Source organism: Notolabrus celidotus, chromosome 2 (assembly GCF_009762535.1).
Source record: "Notolabrus celidotus isolate fNotCel1 chromosome 2, fNotCel1.pri, whole genome shotgun sequence".
Lineage (NCBI taxonomy): Eukaryota > Metazoa > Chordata > Actinopteri > Labriformes > Labridae > Notolabrus > Notolabrus celidotus.
This window is the reverse complement of record NC_048273.1, coordinates 31,420,204-31,446,897: the sequence shown is the minus strand read 5'-3', so window position 1 is coordinate 31,446,897 and position 26,694 is coordinate 31,420,204. Positions and strand designations below refer to the sequence as shown.

At 40.0% G+C, this 26,694-nt stretch overlaps 2 protein-coding genes across 3 annotated transcripts in view; one reads left to right on the top strand and one right to left on the bottom strand.

Moving 5' to 3' along the window:
• The window catches only part of ttc22 (tetratricopeptide repeat domain 22), a 52,705-nt gene that overhangs the window by 11,311 nt on the left and 14,700 nt on the right, over window positions 1-26,694 (bottom strand). The gene's annotated exons all lie outside the window — the stretch shown is intronic.
• Window positions 328-23,627, top strand: lurap1 (leucine rich adaptor protein 1). Its single transcript, XM_034702683.1, has 2 exons — window positions 328-985; window positions 14,909-23,627. Exons 1-2 carry the CDS (start codon window positions 773-775, stop codon window positions 15,770-15,772), a joined length of 1,077 nt encoding a protein of 358 aa, XP_034558574.1. The 5' UTR covers window positions 328-772; the 3' UTR covers window positions 15,773-23,627.

Here is a 26,694-nt window from a genome sequence, read left to right as displayed (position 1 = left end):
ATAAAATATGTTATGGAGTAATTTACAATATTGCACATGGATATTGAGGTATTGCACATGTATGATATATCACAGGAGTCTTTTGTGTTTTACAGTGTGATTGTTCATGTGGGGTACGGCCTGATGCCAGAGCACCATCAATACTTCTTGATGATTTTGTTTAACTAGACATTAAAATGAAATGTTTCCTTGAAAAGATGATTCACTCATTTTATACAAAACATTTATACAAAATTTGTTTTATTGTGGTAGTACACGACACATTTTCCATCGTGTTATTTCTGTTCTTTTATTTTGAAGGTCACACCGGAAGCTTTCTGATATTGTTGTCGCTGCTTTGACAGTGTGAGTCTCCTCTCTCACTCTGCGGCTGCTGCTCGCTGTCATCATGCAGGTGGAATCTGCGCAACGGAGCTCCATGTAAGACAATCCGACCAGAACCAGCAGCCCTCCCCGGCCTGCAGTGACCACACACCGGACTCTGGACTCTGGAGATTGGCCTGTTTTTTCTGTAACTTAAATCTTGCATTGCCTTGACTTTGTTGAGATATCTTTAATTTCAAACCAGATGCCAGAACAGCTGATCTGACATTACCCTGCAGGAGCACCAACATGTTGTTGTGTTGATGCTGTCAGTGTCTCTCTTAGCGCAGTCTAACTCAGCTGAAGTCGCAGAGGATGCCACACAATCCTTCAGGCACTGACTATTTCCCACAAACAAGACGGACGTAATCTTTGTCCTGCGGATTTTGAGGAGTAAACCAGCGAAACGATGGATGAAGGCACCGCCACAGAGACCATCCCGGATCTGAAAGACATAGAGGTGAAAATTGGCCGGAAGACCCCCGAGGGTTTGCTCAGGTGGATGCGGGAAGAGGCGTCCACTCTCCGGGGAGATGCCAAGCTGAGCACCGCATACGATACCAGTAAGGAGACGGGGAGGAAGAGTCTGGATGAAAAGATCAGAAAACTGAAGATGGAGATGGTAAGAATGTGTTTATCGATTGTTTATTCGCGTGTGTGAGTGGCAGACTTGTTTCCAAGGATGAAGCAGTGTTTGAAAGCAACACAATACATTGATGCTGAAGAATTTGGACCAGCTCTGATTCATGGTTCACTTTTCTATAAATTCTAAAACTGAGCCTATCAGTAGATGGATTATTCATATTTCAAGACTTAAATCAATGAATACAGCAGCCCAGAAGTATTGATGATCCAGCGATAAAAAGAAACAGGACTGTCAAACATAAAGATTAATATTGTCAAACCGTAAAAAAATTGTATACAGTAGATAATAAATGTCAATTAAATCATATTTTGATCTGACTGCAAGCCATTTCATAACAAAGACGTTTTTATTTGCCACTGCCTTCCTATCTGAGCATACTTTGGGAAATATATTATTTTTAAAAAATACTCTGTGGAGGATACTATAAAAATATAATAGTGTCACTTTCTAAGTTAATGTAGACCTTATTTAGTGATAATGATGCAGCAGCTGTCATTGTGGCTCCCAAGTGTCACTAAAGTCAATTTATCCTACCTTCTGGGCAGAGGAAAAGGGCTTACTGTCTATCTTGCAAGAAAGTGCAACTCAAGTCTTCACCAGTTTTGTTTCTGTACAGTAAATATGCAGCTCAAGTGAGAAGCTGTTGAGCTAAGCTTGGTATAAAGGCTTGAAAGGGGAAAACAGCTTGGGATGGTCTGTTCAAAAGTGACAGTGTTTGCTTATCACCAACTGTCTGGCTAATTACTTCACTCGTATGTTTATTTTGAATTTAAAAAAAGAGTAAAAGCAATATGCTGTGGTTTAAAGGGGGGTTATGTTGCTTGCAATCTTTTGGCCCAGGGGGTGGCAACTTCCTGGAGTCTTGTCATCAGTGACTGCGTTCACATGAACTTGAGTATCCCGGTTGTTAGCCTTATAATGGTTTGTTCATATTAGATATATGGTATTCACATGCACAGAGAAACTTAGTAATCATATCCCTGTATGCATTATAGATACTTGTATCTTTTCTGATTACTGCATGCTGTTTGACCAGATGCCCAAGATGACCACTGAAGCACACTGCGGGCTTAGAACTATTAAATGCCAACAGTATGTTTAACATGTTTGTTAAACATGTGCTCACCTCCTCTGCCATCATGTAGGACAAGGAAGCAATAGGTGAGATAAGTAGTGGCACACAACTAATTCATCACTTCATAAGTTAGGCGCTCTCAATGCTACAGTGCCTGTGCAGATAGTCCCCAGCTCTTAAAAACGGGGTAAAGCGCATACATGCCAGAGTCTCTATCTTCTTTGCTTTCGGAGTTCTCCAGGTAGCAAATCTGGTTTCTCAAAAAAAGGTAAGGGCTAATCATAGTTTCTGTAATCATGTGTGATGTATACATGCACAAACACAAAAACAAGAAAAAAAAACAAGGCCCGCCTCTTTACCTCACACTAGCTTGACAGAAGTTAGGTTGAGTTCAGCATTTCCAGTATGGCACCCGCCGATGATTGGCTTCAAAACAGGGCTTCAGAAAGAGATGGGTGATGTCACGGAGACTGATGGGATGTCCATTTATGATACAGTCTATGGCTAGGATGCAAATATCCTCTCTTGAATTCTTGTAACAGCATTCTTTACTTGATTGAAATGAAGAATGTATACTATAATTGAAAGTGTAACTTATTAAGAAAGACTTTCATTGCAGTTCCAAAATTGCCCAATTTTGGCATCCTGGGAATTAGGCCTACTAGCTGGGGCTCTAACATAATGGATCTCACGTTCAATCAGCAGGTAATTCAAGCTGCTCATCAACATGCAAACAGCTGCACAAAGGCCTGTACTAATTTGAATTGATTTTCCATCATTTGTCAGGTGGTTAACTCTCTAATCACATCGTTTTTACTAACTGGTGGCATTTTTTTTCTGAAGTGTGGCATCGCTTTGTTCTTATTATCTCTAGAACACAAAGGTATCTCTGGGTGCCTTTTTTCCAAGCAGTAAATAATTTTCACATGTAGATTTACAAATTGTAGTCCTCTGTTGTACTCGGCCTGCCAAGTCTTTTCTCTGACAGTTGATTATTTTCCGTTGAGTGGTTGATTCGCTCCATTCAACAAACATCTCTCTTTGTGTTTGTTTACATGGGCCCTGCCTCATCTAAACAGTGGAGGTCTGCAGCAGTAATGAACCACTTTACTCTTTTTTTCCTCTCTGTGATCATTTATGTCATACATTCCTCCGGCTATGACACACGCAGCCACCGAACTCCCAAACAATGAGCAAGTCATTCAAAAACACTTAGCTGGATTCAAACATCCACAACACATTATCAGGTTGTTCATGTTAGAAATAGAAGCGTATCTCACCTCAGGGATGAGCATAACTAGCCCAGATGCACTTTAGAGGTCTGAGTAGGAAACAGTGCTCTCACATTGTAACTGAACACTTCCTGAAATCAGCTTTACTCTTAGGTGTATGGATCTATAAATACATCCATCCAACCTTCCACGTACTCTCATACTCTCATTCAGGTCAGGCTCTAAAGGTGTAGCTTACGTCATGACTATAAAGTAAATAAGCATCACAACTTGTTAGTTAAAAGAGGATTTTAAACTCTATTACAAGACAGTGTTATAATGACTGAGCTGATGTGTGTGCATCCACCTGTCTGTCTGTCTGTCTGTATCCATCTCGCTTTTTGTCTCTCCTTCTATCCCACTTTATCGGCCAATAGCTGTAGATAGCTGCTCATCAAGGAGTCTGGTTGTGTTCGAGGTTTCTGCCTGTTGGATGGAAGTCTTTCATTCACAATGTTGATAAGTGCTTGCCTATGGTTGATTTCTGTTGGGGCTTTCTAAAGACTAAAAACAGAAATGCGAACTGCACACAAGTAGGAGTTGATTTTGGTCTTGTCTTGGTCTCGCCCTGCCTTGGTCTTGTCTCAGCCTTGATCCCTAAAAGTCTTGGTCTTGAGATAACGTTTGTTGTGATTTGGTGCCGTACAAATACAGACTGATTGATTACGACATTACTAACCAGTGACTATGATATGGATGGCAAAGCGTTTTGTAATTAACAAATTATGGCTCCTTTTATGCACAAAATGGAAATGAACACAAACAGGTGAGACAAAAAATGCATTTTTAGTGTTTGGGTTCCCACTCAAGATCTCAAATTAACTAATATAACAAGGAAGTGCCACTAGTCCTCTTTAACATTCATACTTGTAGATATAGAGGAGCAATTACTGTCACATTACAAAGTCCTTAATGACACCAGGATAGCTAGCAGGTCCATTTTATTTCACAATCTGAAAAAAGTAATGGCTAAATAAAACAAATACTTGTTTAGGAGATTTCGATTCCTCCCGGTCAAACAATTATAAGCTATCAAAATTGGATTGTTAAAAGGAAATACAGTATTATAATCTACAGAAATGTCTTCCAGTTCAAACTGTATGGTTGATAAATTCACCCAATTCTGATTCACAAAGCTTTCAGGGGTTTTAATATATCTGTGAAGAGCAGAAGGCCAGAATGATTCCTTTTAACAGTTTTTATCAGGTCTGCTGCAAAGAAGGACTGAGAGAGAGAGATGTGATGAAGAGCCACTTTCTCACTAGAGGGGAGGGAAACTGTGCATGTGTGCGTGCGTGTGTGTGTGTGTGTGCAGGTCTTTTATTCATCTGTGCGAGTGGCTCAGTGTAATGGGAGTGCAGAAGAAGAGCTCTGAGCACTGCACTTTCATCAGAAATCTGCTTAGTAAGATTTGCAGTAACACGTGTTTGTGCACAATAAAGATCGGCTCACATGGACAAATGCATTTTCTCTGACACTGAACACTTTGTAATGCTGATTAAATCCACAACCACACGCAGCATTTTGAGTAGTGAGCTAATATCCTCCTCTTCTCGTTTTCATGTGTATTTTGTCTGTGTGCTCTTGTGTTGCACAGTCATCTTTTAATCTGTATCTGTAACTACTCAGCATGCTGATGGCGAGCTGCAGCATCTGTCTACTGTAAGATCTAACGTGTGTTCGTGTGTGTGTGTGTGTGTGTGTGTGTGTGTGTGTGTGTATGTGTGTGTGTGTCTGTGTCTGTGTGTGGTGTGTGTGTGTGTGGGGGGGCCTTGTTGACACTGTCACCAGCAGTAATGAATTGTGGCTCTGCTTCTTGTTAACTGTCAGCAAAAACAGGATGATAGTCTGCATCTCCTTACTGTGTGTTAAACTGGAACAAACAAACAGCCTTTAACTTTGATGTCACTTTAACGTGATTAGAACAGAGTCATCAGTGTAAAGGAAAATGCTGGACACAACAATGTTTCTTTTGCAAAAACTTAAAGCGAAAGTTTGGAGGCTTTTGATACCATGGAGCAGTTAACTATGTAGTTTTGTCTCGGCAAGGCATAGTTTGCACAATGGTTTCAATTAGGGATGCAAGATATGTGATCAGTACAATAAATTACTGGCTGAGGCAGGAATTTTCTTTCTTTATTAATCTGATTACACTTTTTTTTTTTTGACTTAAACAACCAATGAAAGTTGCTTTAATTTACGTATTGATACTGACGACGGTAAAAATGGCGTCACCAATTGGCTGTTTTTCACTGATTTGGAGAACACAATGAGTGTCGATGTAAAACATTGAGTGGAAACTTCAGAAAACTCTTTATTTAAGAACAAACTTTGCAGCAGAATACTTTTAAAATCATGAGATGACTGACAGTTGTCTGTTCAACAAGTCAGTCCAACATGATATGTGTTCATCGCAGCTTAGCGGGCAGGTCATTATTATTGTTATTAAGAAAGACTGCATATTTCTTTTCTTAGTCCATAAAACTCAAAAAATATTTTACAAGATGTCTTTAAAATTTGTGTTTTTGAGGGCTTCCCTTTCAAAGATCAAAGGTATCTTGTTTGGTAGGCTAGTGTTGAGAAATGAAGCCGATGCAGAAGTGTAAAAAACTGCAGTTCCTGGGGTGCCATTGCCTAGGGGTTGAAAATCGTAACCCATAAACAGAGGCTATAGTCCTAGTCGCAACAGTCGCAGGTTCAACCTCCGGCCTCGATCATTTTCTACATGTCTTCCCCTGCTCTCTGCTCCCAAGATTTCCTGTCTCTCTTCAGCTGTCCTATCTAATAAAGGCAAAAAATGGCCAAAAATATAACTTGAAAAAAAAAATCAAAAACAAAACTGCAGTTCCTTGAGTGTCCACTTGAGGCTGGCTGCAGAAGCACTGGAAACCACATACATGCCCACTCAATGATGACCATGTTGTTGTGGGGATTGTATACCTTAATTTTGAAATATTAAAATAGCTAGTATGCCTTTAGTGAGGCTGTCTGAAAGTTAGGTTAGCGTAGTTAGTGCTTTCAATATGGTAACACAGAAGGCTTCAGAAGTCTGTTTCAAAAACCAATGGGTGATGTCACAGAGACTTAATCCATGTATTATACAGTTTAGGGCTACATTGTATGAGTGTTAGGGAAATAGGGAGCAACAGATCTCAAAAATATGGGTAATGGCTAAATATATATATAAAAAAAGATGTACTATATTTATGAACAGTATTTTGGTGATCATAGAGGTATTATTATATGTTGGCTGTCTGCTAACATCCACCCTCAGTCACTCTCTCAGCGCTAAGTAAGGAACATTTTACAGCACAACGAGCTGGAGGCACATAAATGTCGTTATTAATGCTTTTAGTGTTTCTCTTCATTCCAGTGGAGGAGTTTCAAAGCCTCTGTCTGACAGCAGACACCTTCTCCTCTCATCTAAACACTCTTGCTGGATGCTGAGACACTTCTCACAAGACACAAGACTGTCAGTCTGCCTCAAACACTCAAACACACACACACACACACACACACACACACACACACACACACACACACACACACACACACACACACACACACACACACACACACACACACACACACACACACACACACACACTTCCTGTCAGTAGTCTTGTAACATTCTGTAGAACACACAATATTATTTGATTATTTGATTTCATCAGATACTCAGTACATTTTATACAAGATCAGCTACAAAAGGGAGACATAAAGGATAAGTGCTGTGTTATTTCTCAGGGTATATTCTTTGTTTCTCTCTCTGTCGTTCTTGTTCTCTGTTGTTCACCTCTGGGCAGAGGAATGACAGTGCAAAGTCAGCTTTGAGGGCAGAGCTAAGCTGCAGGGATTCAAAATCTACTCTCAGTATTCTGTCTACTACTGTCAGCTTGCTGGCTTTCTCCATAAATACAGTTCATGCAGGAGTTTGTATATTTAAACCACTGCCAAATGACTTCAGCTCTGTTATTGGAAGCTGCAGCTGGATTCAGAAAACTATTTTTTAAACCTCCTGTGAGGAGTTTTTAGCTGGTTGTACATCACACTGAAATATTATGATGCCCCTGTATAACCCAAAGCAAACTAGATCATCTGTAATAAAACCGATAATACCTATAAAGAAATGTTTAATGCTTGTTAACACTGCTGCAGAGTATGTGGCAGACAGTGATTTACAGCATGCTGCAAAACAGCCTTTGTGGAAGTTTTCCACAGCAAAGATTGAAAGTTAAAAGACAGCAGGATGAGACTGTAATTCAGAAAACCCTCTTCAAGCATTTAGAAAATGAGATCATCAAAGAAACAAGAGGTTCTACTTTGTGTACAGGGGGTGCCAATATCAATTCAAACAGGAAGTTCCTCACATGAGCTTCAAGCAAAGTTATTGTGTTTGTGGGTGGAATTTGTGTGGCCAAGCACTGCTGTTGGGATTTTGGTTGAATTCAATAAAATCAAAATATAGCCAAAAGTTTTGTTTTTCAACAAATTTTTGCAGAAAAAATTAAACAAAACAAGGATTTCTCCAGGTTTGACCAAGTACACCTCAACATATCTACAAATTAGAGATGGGCATTTCAAGACAAAATACTTTTCAATAATCACTGACATCTATTCGGCTATTATTCGTAATTGAGCGGGACGAGGTGCTGCTGGTAGCGGCCGCTGGCAGCGTCTGTCCCGTATATGTTTACATTTACAGTCATGCTCAGTCTCAGCATTGTTCTCCGTTTCTGAATCTCACACCACTACTCGCGTATTTCCAGCGATTGTCGATCATGTTTTCAACTACTTTCGCTATCTAATGCAGTTAGCATTCTTCTTCTTCTGTTACTTAAAGCGGTTAGCGAACAGCTTTAAGACGCTCTATAGCCACCCTCTGGCGGGAATATTGTATTACAACCAGGCACCGGTGAAAACGATGAAAACAGTACTTTCAAAATGAGATAATATTTGCATTAACTCTTCGATTTTTAATAAGTGAACAAATATTTGAGCATTCCAAAATCATGTCCAATCCCTAGTAAAAATGTGAGGAAGTTCTACAGACAGTCAATTCTAGCCTGTTGTCCTGCATGAACACTGGTTTCCTGACAGAAGAAATCTCATCCTGATATCTTTAAACTGTAAATATATCACTCACTCTGAATCTCTATCATGGAAAAGGTCAACATGGACTGTCTGCAGTGTGATGTTTATCGTTTGGTGGGAGCAATACCAGGCATCGACTTCATAGAGATAGTCACTCTCGTTGCTGAAGGCTTCATCCCCTGTTTTAAGTGGTGTAGCAACATCAATATTAATTAAAGGTAGTCAGATTTGTTTTAACTAATAGCTTCCTAATAGGAAGTATGAGGTGGAAAAGGAGGGCCAACTTCAAAGCTGCTACGTGTATCAGTTCTTGTTATAAGCGGGATAAAGAATACAGTCAAATCTTCTCTGTTTGGTATTTAAAAACTGTGAAGAAATAATACTTTATTTAGTCTCACTTGCTTTATGCTGCAACCTCCAAAACAAGAATACAACAAAGGGAAGAAAAATAGATGCACCGATGCTCTCATCAGTCTGATATAAAGGAACAAAAGATAAAGAGAGTCTTACAACAAGGCTGACATTTCAGTGAGCATTCAGAGGTGAGCTCAGACAGATGGAGCAGTAGGGGGTTCAAGAAGAGACATGGGTGACCTTCTGCTGTGGGGCCTCTGCAAGGACAGCGTGTGTCTGCACATGGCCACAGTTAGATGGGAAGGTGAAATGACAGACAGTGACACCAAGGTAGAGAGAGAGTGAGAGAGAGAGAGAGAGAGGGAAGAGAGAGAGAGGGAAGAGAGAGAGAGAGAGAGAGAGAGAGAGAGTTGGAGAGAGACTGGTGTTTATTTTGCTGCTGCATGAGAGAGACCGAGCGCGTTTGAGCCGTCCCTGCTGGCTGTGATTCAGCAGTCTGTTCAGTCGCTGTGTGACATTGAGAAGCTGTTTCCACCACATGGGAGACCCTGTGCGTCACCAATCACGCTTCAGCTGTGCGTGAAATATCACAATGTTGTGTATCATCTGTAAACTCCAGTGTTTAGACTCTCAGTTTGTCAGCACATGATTGAGAATGCAAAGGCAAGATGATTCTGGAGCAACTTGCTGCATAATTTTGCATGCTGATGATGGAAAACTGGTGGACTCTACCATCCAAGCAATACTTTAAAGATGATTCTGCTTTAATAAATGCTGGGTTTTATTTTAATCACTTCACCAATTGTAATTTTTCACATCCTGGCCATGATAGAATTGCACTCATCCAAATAATTGATGAGTTCATCGCCACAACAAAGACAGGTGGGGTATGACGCGTGAGTGGTCTGCCAAAACTGGTTGTAATCAAGCCAGTGATATGATTAATGCAGATTTCAATGACCAAACTACAAAAATATGGTACCTTAAAGATCCTTTAAGGCACAAATTTTTTGCAACGGTCTTTTTGCATTTATTCTGAAAGGAAAGCTTGAGAGAGCCAGGAAATCTTGAAGGAAAGGCATGCACCAAATCATGCCAGGACCAGGTAATGATCCAACAACCAGTGTGTGAGGACAGTAGCCTCTGTATATATGCGGCAGCTCATTTGAAGAAAAGGTACACGCCCTTCCTCCCAGTTACATTTCCCTGATCCTCTTAGGGGATATCAAGGCGTTCCCAGGCCAAATTAGATAAAGGTACATGTGTCAAGAATCCCTCTAATTGAAGGCTCCAGAGTACCCTAATAAGATGTCCAAATCACCTTTCGCCTGGCTACTTTGGCATGAAGAAACACTAGACTCAGAGCTTCTGAGCACATGACCATGGGCCAAAGTTTGAGAGTGGATTGAGGAGTAGATCTAAAGCTCCCTCTACAACACAGCTGTTTGATACATCAACCTCAGCTGTATGGATGGACACAAGAGATATCAGGTCAGACCATTTGATTTCATACAGTGGCTCGCAATTGACCAACAGAAATAAAAATGTCCTTAAAAGATGAAATATAATGGAAAACTAAAGTCAAACAAAAGAACCCAAATAGTAAACTTTCAAATGTAAAAAAAAAAGAAAAAGAAAAAGCGCCCTGTCTTTTGTGTGATGCTCTTAACGGTACTTGATTCGTTTAGTAGTGGTGGCACGTTCAGGGTCTTACTTGTCTCATCTGCTTTCAAAGAAGCAGAAATAGGTCAGTTGGAATCAGGGATTTAAGACACTTTTTCTTCAATTCCCTGATGCAGAGATCAATGAAGTGTTTCCATCAGCCATCCTTTCTTTGTATTCAGAACAAGACTTGTCCTAAAACTCAGCTACACACACTCTTTTACACAAATACAGATCATGACCAGTTATTGTCAACATTGTGCAGTCAGTACATGAAATTATTTGACTGGTTCGTGGGTAAAGTAGTTCTTATTGCAGATGATGAATTGTTCTATCTTACAGTTCATCAAATTAACTGACAAAGGCCGGTGTGTTTGGTCTAAATGTGTATTTCATTTATTGTGTTTTCTTTAATATTCATGTGCATCTAGAAATTAAAGAATAACTTGCAACATATAATACATATTGTTACAAAAACAGTGTTATGTAGAGCTCGATGTCATGAAAACATTGTTGATTATTCTGCTATTAAAATAAAATATGGTTTGATGTAAGACAAATGCTTGAATCAGGCAGATTTATTGTGCACAGAGAATGAAACTGAGCTGCATTTTGTTCACAGTGTGCACGTGAGCTCTCATGGACCAGATATAAAAAGCAGAAAATGAGCTTTCCAGGCTCCTATGGATCAGCCAGGAGCTGCTTGGCCTCCTGCCTGAGCAGGAACACTGAAATCTGTTTAGTCTGTGTACTGACGGCACAAACAGCAGTAAAACATGATGGATGGTGTCTCAGTCCCCAAAGCTGCAGTCCTAAATGTCCTCCTTCCTGCCCTCTTCCTGACATGTGTCTCATGACGACCTTTGACCCCAGTTTGATCCCGTTAGATTTGACTGAATGCTCTGCGTATTGAGCGTATGAAGATAACTCAAATAACTCGGGGTGCATTTGACATGTATTCAAACTGTTAGAACAATTAAGTGTTTTTAATCCAAAACCAAAACACTATGAAACACACGTTGCAGTAAAATACATTTAAATTTACATTTCCTTACTTTTTAAGTCATTTAATTTGATCTTCTTTTTCTTAAAGTCATGTTTTTTGGGCATTTTTGCCTTTATTTGATAGGACAGCTGAAGAGAGACAGGAAATGTGGAGAGTAGAGAGTGGGGGAAGAGATGCAGCAAATGGTCAAAGCTGTGAGATGAACCAGCAATTTCTGCGACAAGGACTAGATCCTCTATCTGGGGAGCGCGCTTAAACTGTAAAAATTTGAACCTTTTGATTAAAAATGCTGATTTACTGATTACTGACCCATCGGTTGATTGAATTTAAAGACATTAAGTGTAATTTTACATGTATTCATTGTATATTTTCATTCTCAGAATATGGTTATCAGCCTTTTAAATGTGTATGAACCACCAAAATGTGTCTACATGTTATTGTGAACATAACTTGTTATAGCTTGGTCAAGATACTTATCCTAAACAACTGCCCTTTCCTCCTAAAAATACCATTTGAGGGAAAATGCAGCTGTCCAGCCAGAGAGGCAAAACACCGAGGTGTGAAAGAAACCATGAATTTAGTGGCTCTAATCTTGTCAGAGGGGCCCGGCTCAGCAGCCGTGCGAGCAGACCGTTGGAGCGCTCAGCTTCGTTAGCATTGTGCCACCTCAGCGCTGACAGGCAGAGAGCTACTTTTACTGCCACCCTCATTAGCTCGCCCAGTTCTCTGCCAGCCAGAAACCTCAAACCTCAAACCTGAACCCCACCCCACATGTCTGACATCGCCCCGGGACGTCAGCGGGTTTACAGCCACACATAAGGGCAGAAAGATGGTGTTTTTTCAACTTAGATTTCTTCTCTGTGTTTGAAACTACTCCCTTCAATGATGTGTAGATGTGTTTGTTTATTTTATGTACAGTTGAGATTCAAAAATGGGATTTAAAAGATGTCAGAAATTACCCCCCCCCCCAGCTGATATTGAACTGAGGAGGGTGAGATGTGTAAGCAGTCTCACCAGCAGCAAACAGTACATCTTGTCCTAAAAGGTGGAGTGGTTTCACCAACTCTGCACAGATATGATGGAGGACTATTATTTTCTGGCATTTCTTGTAGACTAAAGAATCCCAGGCTCTTCAGCACATTTAGAGAAAGCCTGTTTTTCTTTTCTGTAGAGGCTTTGAGCAGCATTGTGGTTCATAACAGAAAACCACACTGACTCACTCTGCAGCACAAGGATGCAGCCCTCCACTGGACTGATCCAGTGAAGGTAATAGTATGCAGGACAGAGACATAGATGGTCAGGCAGATTGCAGGAATCAATATGTTCCAGCCCAGTGCTTTATTGACATACAACCTGAAGGGTCACAAGGGCATTATAGGAAATAACAAAGGTCTAATAAGGCTTGGTGAGGTCAGAAACCAAAGGTCTTGGTCACATATTGTCACCAACACTGGTCTGACACAGTCTATTAGAATCATGCTTTAACTTAATTTGTTTACCAAGTGATGATTGTGCCTTATCTCTGACTATGTATTTTGTCTGACACTATATTTTGCATAACATTGGATTATAAAAATGCAGACTAGGCTAATCTTCTGTCTACCAAGAAACTGGCAAAGGGGTGGAGCTAAAGAAGTTTATACCCTGCAAAAGGTAGTATGCAAAGCTATGCATAACTCTTTGCCTCAATGTAATAAAAACAAATAAGTAACAATAAATAAGAAAATAAATCGCCTACTGTGCAGTATGTGGGAGTAAATGGGTTAGCTAACTAGACCAGCTTATTTGTAATACTGCTGGAAAAACATTCGTTTTAACATGGGTGCTAATGGGGCTTCCTTGGAGATGGCTGGGGGAGTAGAGTTAAGTGCAATGGTGACATTTTTCGCCTATATACTAATGGGGATCAATATGTAAACGGACGTCTTCACAGTATCAGTGAATGAGTAGAAAGCTTAAAATAGTAGGAAGTAGCTGCACTGCGTGAATAGAGAGTTCATTACATTTGTGAAAATAGAATTAGAGTAAGTTAGTTTCTATAATAGTTGTAATGCTCTTAATAAGTAAAGGTTTTATGAACTTTCTCTAACATGATTAAAGAACATGTTAACAAGTTGCTTCAAAAGCTAATAAAATACAAGCATAAACATGTCAGCATTGTATTAACACTTATTTAGCCCACTTATTCAGATAATCACATAAGACCGTTATCAAATAATGCTCCTTACAAGAACCTTATGATGATGTTTAGTATCCAAGTCCTTCATAAATGGTTAGAGAAATTTCTTTGTTTCCAAAGTTTATAACTGTGACAGAACAGACTTTAGAAGAGTAAAATCCTACGCTCAATTGTGCTTGTAATCTACAACCACCCATAGTTATGTGCCACAAAAGACGCAGACATAGAAAAACAGATCTGCAGGGACAGAAATACTGACAGACAGGAAAACTAATCAAGACATAAATGACTGCGCGGAGGGAAAGAGATACTAAAGGGCTTAGAGCTGAGCTTAGAGAGGGTCTGGTTATCTGCAGAGGGGAGTGAATATCATCAGGCTGAGCTTTGACTGTTATATATCACCTCCTGGCCCCTGCACCTCACCACAGACTTCTGCTAATGTAGTCTGAGGAGGAATTTTCCATGACCGCAGCCTTCTTCTCTCTCTTATTCATCATTTAGCTATTTTGACTGCCAACATACACACACATGTAAGTGTGGAGTACCAAGTGGCTGTCATACCTCAGTAATCATGACTTTATTTATCACATTGGATGACATCGTTTCTAAATATATTTATATTCTTCCTCGAACCCTCTTTTCTGTCGTCAACTGTTTGTCCCGCCATCTTTTATTGTCATCTCTTTGCTACATCCCTCCAAGTTTATCTTACTTGTTTCCAGATGAGGTGCAGTTTATACTCAACCTGCCAGCCTCTGTTATATTTTACTTCCAATTATGGTAATCGGTCAAGATTTAACAACAACACGATGGTGTTGGAGCTGATGCTTGAAACAAATATCTGCAGAGGCCTGATGGGGCTCTTGGTTCACAGTTTGTCTGGCTCTCATGCAGAGTATTTTGTCCCAATTAGGAACTACAAACTATCAGAAAATGAACACTATGAATAACCAAACAATTCAACTTTGAACTTATTGACTGAGTACAGTAGTATCAGCCTCTGATGCTACCTAAGATTTGATATTTGGTATCTGACAAACAACAACCGCCCAGTACAAGCTGTGTGTGTAATGATTTACAAATCTAGCCGTATCAATGATAGACTCATTTCCTCGCACTGGTATCTGAAGGACTCTCTGAATCTGCCAATACTCAAGACTAGGTATCTGAATTGGTATCAATAATCTAAAAACATGGCAGCAAACTCCACCTCACTCTCTCTTTGTAATAACTTTCATATCTCTTTGTTCCTCTGCAGGCTCACTTGCGCTCAGTGGACGTGAAGATCTTGCAGCAGTTGTTGGCAGTCCACGAAGGCATTGAGGCGGTGAAATGGCTTCTGGAGGAGCGCAGCACCCTGACAAGCCGTTGCAGCAGCCTCACAAGCAGTCAATACAGCCTTGGTGAGGGCCCTGACACCTCCTGGAGGGGCTCCTGGAGCAGCCTGCAGGACCCCAACGACAAGCTAGACAACATCTCCATTGGCAGCTATCTGGACACCCTGGCGGATGACATGGATGAGTACTGCCCATCCAGCTCAGAGTCGGTCATCTGCTCTACCACACCACTGGTCTCAGAGGTGACTGTTGGAAGCCGCACAGGGGCCACAGTCACAGCATCTGGGGCAGGAGCTGGGGTGATTGTGAGGTCTGGTGCTGGTGCTGGAAGTGGGATTAGGGTGAATGAGAATGGAACTGTTGTTGGAAATGAGACAGAGGTAAATGGTGGACTGGGGACTGGTGTGACCTGTGCTACCAATGGATCTGTAACAGTAAAACCAACAGTCAGCTCTCCCCAAGTCAAGTCTGAGGGCAACAAGCAAGACGCTCCAGTCTGGACCAAGACTGCAGAGACTGGCAAAGGAAGCTCAGTTTCCAAGGGCAACACCAAGACACAAGGCGCGAAGGTCAATGGAGTCCTGGAGAAACCGATCATGCAAACTGGCAGCCCAGTCCGCTCCAGCCTTAACGAAAAACTGGGAACCAGCCAGAGCCCTAAACTCAAACCGTACAAAAACGGCAAGATTGACTTGGACACTTGCAAAATGAACGGCAAAATGCACCTGGAGTACGATGCGCATTGGCGGTGGGTGCAGTCGCAGGAAGATGTGACGTTTTTGTGAGAAGGATTGGAGCCACAATTGAACAGCCTCTTCATAAAATCAAAGACCAGATCACTGGATATATAAGAAAAGCAAACTGCTGTTGAAAAATGCACATAGTGAGGCTGTCCTTGTTGAACAACACTGGGTCTGAAAGACTAAAAATACCTTTTTATGTCCCACTGTTCCCTCCTGTGACTGCACTAACTCGCTAGAAAACATTGATGTCAGTATTAAGGCGGATGCACATTACAGGATCTTGACCATATCTAGCCAAACAGGGCTAACTCGAAACACTTAGGATATATCAATTTCAAAATCCTGTATTCTAGTTTTCCTCTCAGGGCCTTTCTAGGCATTCCCTGATTTACTCTCATTTCATTTCTTCTTTTCTAAAGCACAGTGAGATGATCATCTAGAGAGCTAGCATGTCTTCAGATTGCTTGTCAAAATAAATAAACCAGTGTCAATTCAAAGATTTGAATTATGATTTGACCTTTTTACCCACTTATTCCCATAAACTGTACATCCTCTACTTACACCATAAAATCTCAGAGGCATAACAAAGATGTCTGACCCTCCTTAACATGTATTGCACTGGGATATCCTTATACACCTTCATTTGTAGAAGACCAAAATTTCCCCGTCAACCCATTACCCAAATAAAATGAACTGTATAAACCCTTCAACCTGGATCATTTAACTGAATATTTGAGGGTGTTATCAGTGCTACTTCAGTATATATAAGGAGTATAACACAAGTATAAACAAGTTCCTATCCCAAGTCCTCAAATACCCATGCTTCATCATGCCCCTGCAGTGTTACCCTTAAATTCTGTTTTATGCATCCTTGGGACAGAAAGCCTTTCCGTCTCAGTTTGGTTGGGTTTACAGTCAAACTAAGACACGATATGATATGATACGATACGATACAATATACTTCATCATCCACTTAGGAAAGTAAGTCCTGGACTTGAGGACTGCTTATATTTGGCTTCCTCCTCAGTAGTTAACAGAAAAAACAGAAACAACAACAACAAAACATTTCTGTTGGTTAAAGAAACTTATCATGGAGCAATCCAACAACCAAATTGTGCTAGATCAGGGGTTCCCAAAGTGGGTTCTGGACCTCTAGGGAGTCACGAGATGCCTTCGAATTTTTTTTTTTTTTTCAAAGAAATCTAAAATTGTATATTTCAGCCATAATTGTAAAAAAAAAAAGACAGAAATAGTAATTTAATCTGAAATAAAACCATACAAATAAAAATTTTTCAATAGTTATCCACCTTTCTTTGTTACCAGATGACTCCTAAATTGAGAGTTATTTAACAGTGAATTAACAAAAGCATCTGTAGCAGCAGGTTAATTCATAACTGCACAGTAAAAACAGCCACATGTGCACGTAGGTAGGCTAATTTCCTGCAGACCAGCTAAATATAGCATGAAGCAACATTTAATCAATCAATCTAATCTTTGGCACCTTTATTTTGGAGGTCCCAAGCTGAAAAGTTTTGGGAACCCCTGAGATAGATCACCAGGAAAAAACTCTGAGTGTCTAAAATCTTCCCAGGCTGAGTCACTTATACAGATGCTAGGGAGTACCTTATGCATCTTCATCCATAGCGCTGGTGTATGAGGACTTGGGAGTTAGAACAGTTTGTTTTAAACAAGCTTGTGGTGAATTTTGTGGGCATGTTTGTCTCTGAACTCGTAGCTACATGAACAAAAAAGTAGAGGATGTGAAAATAGAAGAGCGTAATGAGATCACTAAAAGTTCCCCATATTGAGAAATAATGTACTCACTGTTAGCCTTTATGTCTTTGTGGAGCTAATATCTTCAGTGCTTAACCAACCCTCTGCAATATTGTATATTCACTGAATTGCAATACAGCTAGTTTGTGAATCAGGTACTAATTGTGACTGGATGTAAGCAAATATTGAAATGGCTTTTTTTTTCCTTTTTAAACCATTATAGTAATGTGTTTAACAAACAAATGTTGTGCCTGGTTGGTGTAAACCTTAACTAAAAATGCCTGAATGTTTCCTTCTAAAATGAATGCACTGTTGATAGGATAATCTGAGTTTTTGAAGTGGTTTTGTTTGTTTTATTTTTGGCTCCTGCCGGCCTCTGCTTGCGTGTACAAATGGCTAGACCAACAGTCTGTGTGTGAGTGTTGACTTTAAAAGTGTTATGTTGGCTGGGTTGAATATTGCATGCCCTGTGCTGAGAGCTTTATTGGTTAAAATCATGACAAATGCGTGAAAGACCCAATACAATCAGAGAAGAAAAGCAATATTTCTTGAATCCTCTCTACCAGCTTACATAAGCAGCGTCTGCTCAGCAAATGAAATCAAATATTATTGTGTGTTCTACAGGATGTTCCAAGACTACTGACAGGAAGAGAATGTGTGTGTGTGTGTGTGTGTGTGTGTGTGTGTGTGTGTGTGTGTGTGTGTGTGTGTGTGTGTGTGTGTGTGTGTGTGTGTGTGTGTGTGTGTGTGTGTGTGTGTGTGTGTGTTAGAGACAGATGCTGACTACCTGCCTGAGCACAGCTGGCCTGTCAGATTTGGATAAGAATAGATGAGTCCCAAAGGTTTTGAAGTGTTTTCAGCTCATTCATCACAGTGTTACTCCATCGACCAGTCTGCAGCCAGAAATATTAATGTTGAAACACTTTTGATAAAAGAAGTGGAACATATTACATAATCAGTGTTACTTTCTATGCTGCAGTCTCCTCTCTCTCTCCCGTATGTCCTTCTGAAAAAAGGTGTATCTGATGAATAACTGTTCTTCTGAAACCTCCTCCAATAATTGCAGAGCTCAAAATCAGATCATTTTTTCACAAACACTGTCCTTTAAGTGCTGGGAAATCTTTAAAATGTTCCAAAACTAGTGCCAATACAAGTCACGATGCTCAAAATTTCTCCCAAGACATTTTTTTATATGTGATATTAACACCTTTCAGTCAGTACCAGTTCCTTCTTATTTCATTCATAACCTCCAGTTGACCGTCCAAGCCCTAACCCCTTTTGTTTGTGTCTCTATAACTGTCAAGCTTTCGTTCTCACATAGCACATGTCTGGAGCTAATGAGGACAGCTTTGAAATACTCACTCGTTAAATAACAAGTTGGGAACCTAAAGCATGATCGACAAATGAGAGTTGAATTTATAGACAGCATGAAAACTATACATGGCAGGTTCCAATAGCTACACAAGCTTTCTTGTTTCGTTAAAAGCAGAAAAGGGAAGAAGGGAGCTAATTTAACATCCAAATCAAATCATCAGTTAGCATCTAACACACGTTTGGCAAGACATGATTTAGTTACGGATGTCCAGATCAGCTGTTTTGACCCCTGATCACAATCAGATTTTTTTATCTTGGGTATCAGCCGATTTTTTTTGCTGGGGTCCTCAATATCAGTTATTATATTTCATTCATTATGAAGCTAAAATACTTATATAGTTCAAAAGGTGCATCATTTACTGGACTTGTCTTTCTTGCTAGCTTGGATTCACCCATGTCTTAACTGCGCACAGTGGCTCAGTCTCAACTGGGCAGAGGCATCAGTCCACAGCTTCTAATAGAGTGCTTTTCATCTCTATCTTAAACTGTTTCCCCTTTCTAGCTTTAAATACTCAGACGCTGCTGATGTTTCATTAACAGGGTTGGTAATAACAAGCTTCTCACTTGCCGCAAATTGTGCTAAATTTTCATCAGATGATGTAAATGACTAGGCTGAGACGATTGGCTCAAGTTCCCGATCCCAAATCAGTAAAAAAATGCCCAGATTAGCTCAGACCCAATAGTCCAGTATAGGATTGGGACATCCTAAAATGTAGTAGTTGCGGTAACTATTTGTTTGTAATATGATCTACATTGCTGGCTTGTTTTCAACCAAAACATTAAAAATCAGCAGCAGCCATCTTGGTAGTATACAAAAACACTTCCAACAGTGAGCTTCTGCACAGTTAGGAGTGGAATGAAACCGAACCTTCCTTAGACAAACACTTGTGACTGGCCTTGCCTGTTTCGCAGTATCAAAAAAAAATTGTTCTGAAAAACTGCAGCATTATCCAGCAGTGTCTACTGGCTCAGACCAGAACAGAGCTTCTAATGTTAGCTTTAACTCTGATAGCATCTGGGATGGGATGCTTCGCAGAGAGCATTTAAATTTGATGTGCAACCAGCTGCCTGAAGCTGTTGCTTTGCCTTGGAAGAACTTCTTAGCTAGTTAGCTATGCATGCGAGCGATTGTTTGGAGCATGAATGGATTACCTACTGTACACTGTGTAATCCTGGCTTTACACGTTTATCCTAATTGGTTGTATTACAGCTCATTGTAAACAGCTTCAACATGTGGAGAGACCATAAGCTTGACAGGACTGCTGTCGCTAAGTCAGAAGCAGATTTAGCGAACAGTTAACTAATGGATTAGCTCCCTTTCACTACAGAGTAATCTACCTGTAACTATCTGTTAACATGTTTGGTTTGGAAAAACCTACAGATATGCCAATCATCAATCAATAATCAATAATTCATGCTATGTCTAACTATGAAGAAATGCTGTCTTATTAGGCAGCTACAGTAAGATGTTAAACTCAGCATCTTCATTCATTTGAGCCACTGAAGTGTTTCCTGCCTTCTTTTCATCCTTCTTTCCGTCACCACTCTGGTTGGATGAAAATGTTCCTCCGTTGCCAACACACTCATCATGCACACACAATGCCCTCTCATTGGAGACAGCACCATAAAGCCGGCACCACAGAAGTGACTGTAGGCCAGTCTTGGAGACGGACTAGGAAAAAGTGCTCAAACTGGATCATGTACTCTTGGACAAGTTGTAACATTTTTAAAGATCTATCTCCCCATCTTTTGCTTTCCCTCTAAATCTCACAAAAAGAGATGAACAAGTATGTCAACCAGTGCATATCATCCAGCAACAGTACAGACATGAAGTCATTTGATACCTCTCCTTTTTTGACATATGTGTTGGCTGCAAAGCAACACTTCGTGCCAAAGAGACTGTCTGCTCTGCTAGTTTGTGGTTTTCTTTCCCAAATTTTCACAGAGCCATATGGAAAAAAGCCCTGCGTTTTACTGCAGGGAACAGACCTGTAAAACACATTACATTAAGCTATATTGTGTCTCTCTAAAGCTAAACTGTAGCTTAATGCAGTAATGTGTTTTCACTGGGTGCATACAGTTTAAAATTGGAACATAAACATTGTTTAAAACCACTAACTGGCAGAGATTTAATGAGTGCTGACAGCCTAGGTGCCAGGAGAAAATCGCCTGTGGCCTCATTGTTTATGAAAAAAGGGCAATAACTTCTGTGCGCACAGAGAAGAATGGACACGTTATAAACTGGCAAGCTTGTACAAAATACCTGAAAGCCTCTCATTGCTTTGCAGGCTTTATTTTAGCCGCTATGAAGGTTGACACAATCCTGAAATCCTTCTGTCCTGCCCTCTTATGATGTCCAGGATTTATCACATGCCCGGTGCGTGAAGTGTTTGCCTTCGCTTCAGGTGCCAGGAACCCTCCCGGCTATTCTGGGCACAAGACAAACAGCATGATTACATAGATGAGTGGATACCCACACGGTTGCCATGACGATGAGACCCAACTGGCCTTCGGCTCTGGTGGCAACATAAAACAATGTTTAGTGCAGAGCCATTGGCCGTATTAGCGGGTCTGTTTGAATGTCAGCAGGTGAGATGAAAGAAATGAGAGGAGGGGAGATAAGAGGTGCTATGCCATTTTTTTTAAAGAGGGGGTATTATGCTAACTATGCTATGCTTATACTACTTTATAAGGTTTTATATTAATCGCCTGGTAGCCTTGTAGAAGCTTTACATTGTTTACAGCTCAAACAACTCTTACTTATCATCTGTCCTCTTTGAAACACTTCATTTCAGTTACTGTCTTTTTAAGGCCTCCCAAGCATTCCAGAACCCAGCATTCTAGAAGCCTCCTTCACTGTTGCCTATAAAAAGTTGCGTTTCTTCTTTTTAAAATGACAAATTAGCCTTTTTAAGCAGATTCGTCGACTGCTGATGTCACGATTTGAGCAAATCTCATGTCAATCTCACCGAATTCTGGTTTGACTTTTTGAACAAGCTGTTCAGAGCAGCTGTCTCATTCTGGATTACTCTGGGATAACTCTTTGCATGTTCACCTTTACTACTGAACTTTGCCCAAGTTCAGCATTGGCAACCAACATAACTTAATGTGATTTTTTAAAATATAAAAAAACATAATACCACCTCTTTAACCACCTCTAAGGATATGTGTAATAAGTCAAATATACATGTTAACTGCTTCCCATGTTAAAGGCGCACTTTACAAAAGTGTTTTTCAGCTTTGGTTTACTATGGTTTACCTTTAATTCACTTACAACTGCTGACTTTAAGGATATGAGAAAGCTTACAATTCCATGTTTAAGTAATCTGACTGTGAATGAATTACTGCACAACAGGATGAAAACCAATAAATGGGACATCTTGGAGGCCTTTAAAACAAAACAAGTGAAAGTATAATGCTAGTTCTACTAATACTAGTTCTACAGTAACTGATGCACAAAGAATTGGTTAAAGATCTTTTGGCCGTTAACAAAGCTGCTCCCACTACAATTAAAAATTTGGAGGCACAATCAGCTAATACATGAAAGTCATGCAAGATGACTGGGGGAAAGTGAATGAATGTCTGCTGCAACAAAGGAACCTAGACGTCCAATTCCTAAATATTGCTTCAAGGTTAACTGAATGATGAAATACAAATCAAATATCTTATACCTTAGATGCACAACATGAGATGAAAAAAACAATCCAGAGTTTAAAATGACCTCCAAATGTACATCAATCTTGTCCAGTTTTTAATACAAAACACCAAATTTCAATGTCCCCATTGACTTCTAACAATGTCATTGTCTTATTAATCAAAGGCTAAATTTTCCACTACCACACAGAGACAATTTGGGCTTCAATCATGTTATCAATGAGATGTAAGAAACGCTCAGGGGAATTCATAAACTGTGGGAAGTTCTTCAGAGGCAAGTTACTCTGTGATAAAAAAAAACAACAATTATTTGAAGTTAGTTTAATGACATTCCTCAACATCTGAGGGGATCAAAGTTTTAGGGAAAGTATTTCTTGTCACCATTAGTAAACAGCTCAGCCACCCACTCCATGAAGCATCTTAAGCAAGTCTAACTTTCTTAGAGAAACTTAAACACTGTCAGACTGGTTGTGTCTCCATGGAGGCAGAATGGAGGGATAAACAGTGAGCCGAGCAGCACAGCATGCAGCTAAGAGGAAGCTTCCTCCCCCGGTGTCCTACTGTTTTCTTCCTTCCTCTTCTACATACACAAACACACACACACAAGCACAACTAAACCCGGGACTGACGTAGGTCTCTTGGTACCTGACAGCTCCTCAAAGAGAGCCACTAAGCTTTTTCTCTCCTTGAAACTTATTCATTCTTTATCCCTTTTGTCATCGTCCCAAAATGCTCAAAGAAATGGGAGTGAACTGAAATAAACCCCACTGAGTGCACACTGGGCTCTGAACCTGGTCCAAATTTTTACTGAGGCAACAACGATCCTAAAGGATCGAAAGATAAAAGCCACCGACTGCAGTTCACTGGATCAGTCAAATCAATATCTTGCTTGAGTGAGTGGAACTGCTTTTATTTCCATGGTACCATGCTTTTCTATGATTTTGTCATGCAGTGTGTCCAGAGAAAAAAAATATTTTTTTCTTTGTTAAGTGGAAAGGTTCACGAAATAACTGATTGTTTATTGATGTGCAGAAAAATATTATGCAGTATGTAAATTATACAAGCTTATCCAATGATTAAAGATATTTTAAATGTTTATGCCTACTTCTTTATTACCTCATAAATAGAAAAGTTGGTGATGGGAAGAACGTTGCTTCTGCTAAGAGCAGTTTGACATCTCAATCTTTTGGACAAATCAGCAACTATATTGAATATTTCCCCTGGGATAAAGCAGATTAGAAATTCAAACCCATCAGCAGCTGTTTTCTCTCCTGACCTCTTCATGTAAACGACTGAGTGCTTTTAATGAACCGGTATAGATATTTCAATCAATACTTGGCCCGGCTCTCCTCCCACAAAGGTTTAGCAATGCAGATTCGATAGCACTCAAAAAAGCAACTCAATGGCTATTTCCCAAAATCAACTACAAAGTGAACAGTTTGTGAAATGTGTGAAGACGGGGGGATGGTAAACGATGCCAGCAGTGTTTGTATAGCATTGTATCAATGTTTCTTTTAAAATATATTTTTTTAAACTGTGATTTTGGTGATGATTATAACTTCTAGGGTAAAACATTTCTACCTCTCCCAACCTAACAAAGCCTCAAACTGGCTTCCACTACACACAGATTGGATGGATGGATGGATGGATGGATGGATGGATGGATGGATGGATGGATGGATGGATGGATGGATGGATGGATGGATGGATGGATGGATGGACGGACGGACGGACGGATGGATGGACGGACGGATGGACGGATGAATGGATGGACGTATGGAGCAAACATGGCTGGATAGATCTGAAAGACAGGTAGATGGCTACATATCTAGGCTTTTGTATCCCAGGGGAGATTAGATTACTATATAACCCATTGACAGTTAACATTACAAAAAACAAAAAAAGCAAAAACACACACAAACACACTTAGTGCTGAGTGTTGACAGCAATGTAATAAATCCCACTAGAATCTTATGGAAAGTGTCAGCCTATGATCTGATTTAAAGGAGTTATAGAAAGATAAATAAGAGGTAATATCCTCTTAGCGACTAACACTATAAACTGTCTAAAACATGGACATAGTCTCTGGGATGTCACCCATTGGTTTTTGGAGAGACGGTTTAAAGCACAGCTAAGGTGGGCACCATGTTGGAAATGCTTACTCAGCCTAACTTTTGAGAGAGTTGAGAGACAAAGAGTTGGAGCTGAGGTAGGCTTTTAGCCTCTTGGCCAACAGGTACATTGACCCACCTGTCTGTCAACTCAGCAACACCCCCAATTAAGCAAATGTATGTATAATATCATTATAACGGATGTGTTATTAAAAAAAAATCGCCCCATGTACAGTGTGCATAAATAAAGAATTGAGCTACATACCTGAAATAAGGCAATCATAAGAAATTCTGCAGTAAAAATGGGCATTTTGACAAAAGACCCAAAGAGGTTTCCTTTGTCTTTGGAGCCAGTTTTTTTAAGATTCTGCATTGGTTTGCATAACACCCAAAAATTGTCTGTAGTGGGATGACCAAGTAGCTTCTAAAATTCAAATAGTTTAAGCAGTTGCAGATAGGCCAAGTTAATACTTTTAACAAAAACTATTGTATGCATCCACATGTACAAAGAGATATTACACCTCCTGGGATGGCAAGCTTAAACCTTCTAATGTCACATATCAAACAGATTTAGCTGCATTGTGGTGTTTGATTGTAAAGAGCTCCACAGATCAGACGATGTAATCCCATGTGTGTATTCAGTGTTACTTATGTCCCCCCGCCTTCTTATTAGAGCTTAGCAGTATTAATGGGAATGTGCTTTAATGAGGACAGACATAACAGCTTTGTGTAATCTGAAAACAACCCCAGGATCCCCTTTGTCTGTCTGCTTTTACAGTCTCACTGGGATGTGTGAAAAGAGGATGATGGGATTTTTCTTTCAAATGTGAACATTAAGCTGTAGGAGTTGACAGATTGAGGTGATGATGGCAGGATGTGTGGGCGAGAAGGTGGTGTTGGTTGTAATAGGACATGTGTGATAATGCCCTGTGGGTGGGTGAAAGCCAGGACACCCTGCTGTCAAGGCCTAAATGTGGAGAGTGCAGGATTGTCAAACCAAACTAATGATGTGCAATTTACAGAATTTCCTACAGTAGATAATCTATGTCACACTCAGGGAGCAAAGATGATTATAATTCAAATGCAGTGTTGAAGGTTGGTGAATCATTTAAATATAGAAAGTCTACAAATCTGAAACAGTTCAGCCCTGCTTGAAAAGATGGTGGATAATTAAAGCTTTGAGCAGGCCCAAGCACCAGCGTGATGTGGTCCATGTCGGGGTGTGGAGCAGTCACAGAGCTTGCTAATGTTGTGGTGTTTTCACAAGAGAAAGAACAGTCACAACGTATCTGAATTTGAATTTGTTTTTAATGCAACATGAAATTTGAACATACCCAAAGCTCTTCATGCTGCTCAGGGGAGAGGGGACTGATGAGAGAGGAGGGGAATCATAGGAGCAACATGCCCATATACATGAGAACAGCCTTCACAGAAGTCTTCAATGACAGAAAGGCCCCTGGATCAAATATGACACACTGATTGGAAGTTGCAGTGAACTGAACTACAACAAAACTTCCTAGTCCTAGTTGCAGGTTACGTTTTTTGATAAGTAGCTTTGTCTGAAAAAGATGAGTTAGTAAATCATTTTTATGTTGTAATGTTATATAAGACATAAGGATGCAAATTGGGAGACAAATCTTGAAAACCTCTGGCAATATAAAAAAAAGCCAACTATCCCAATTGCTAGTTAACATTCTTGTTCGCTCGATGCCATGCCTGTATTTGATTATAAACCAACAGCTAATACTTAAGAGCAAGTTTAAGTTTTCAACTTAACTCCTAGCTTACTGAGTTTTTAGCAAGCAAAAAGTAAGGTTAGCTAGGGATTTATGCCAATCCTGTCACTACTTATATCACAAACAAAGGCTAATGCTAGCTAGAGAATGGTTGAATACTAAAGTTAGCGTTTTCTATCATTAACTCTGAGGATATTAAGATTGTTTTGAAGTACAATATGGCCACATGTCCCTCTGCACTGGACAGTCTTTTCAGACAAGTGGGAATCACTGAAATAGTCATTGGTCAGATTCCCCATGTTTGTACAACTTGTAA

Excerpts from the sequence above, each read along its gene's own strand:
- lurap1 (XM_034702683.1), top strand. The coding sequence starts at position 773 with ATGGATGAAGGCACCGCCACAGAGACCATCCCGGATCTGAAAGACATA. Across the intron at positions 986-14,908 it reads GAAAACTGAAGATGGAGATG|GCTCACTTGCGCTCAGTGGA; the intron begins GTAAGAATGTGT and ends GTTCCTCTGCAG.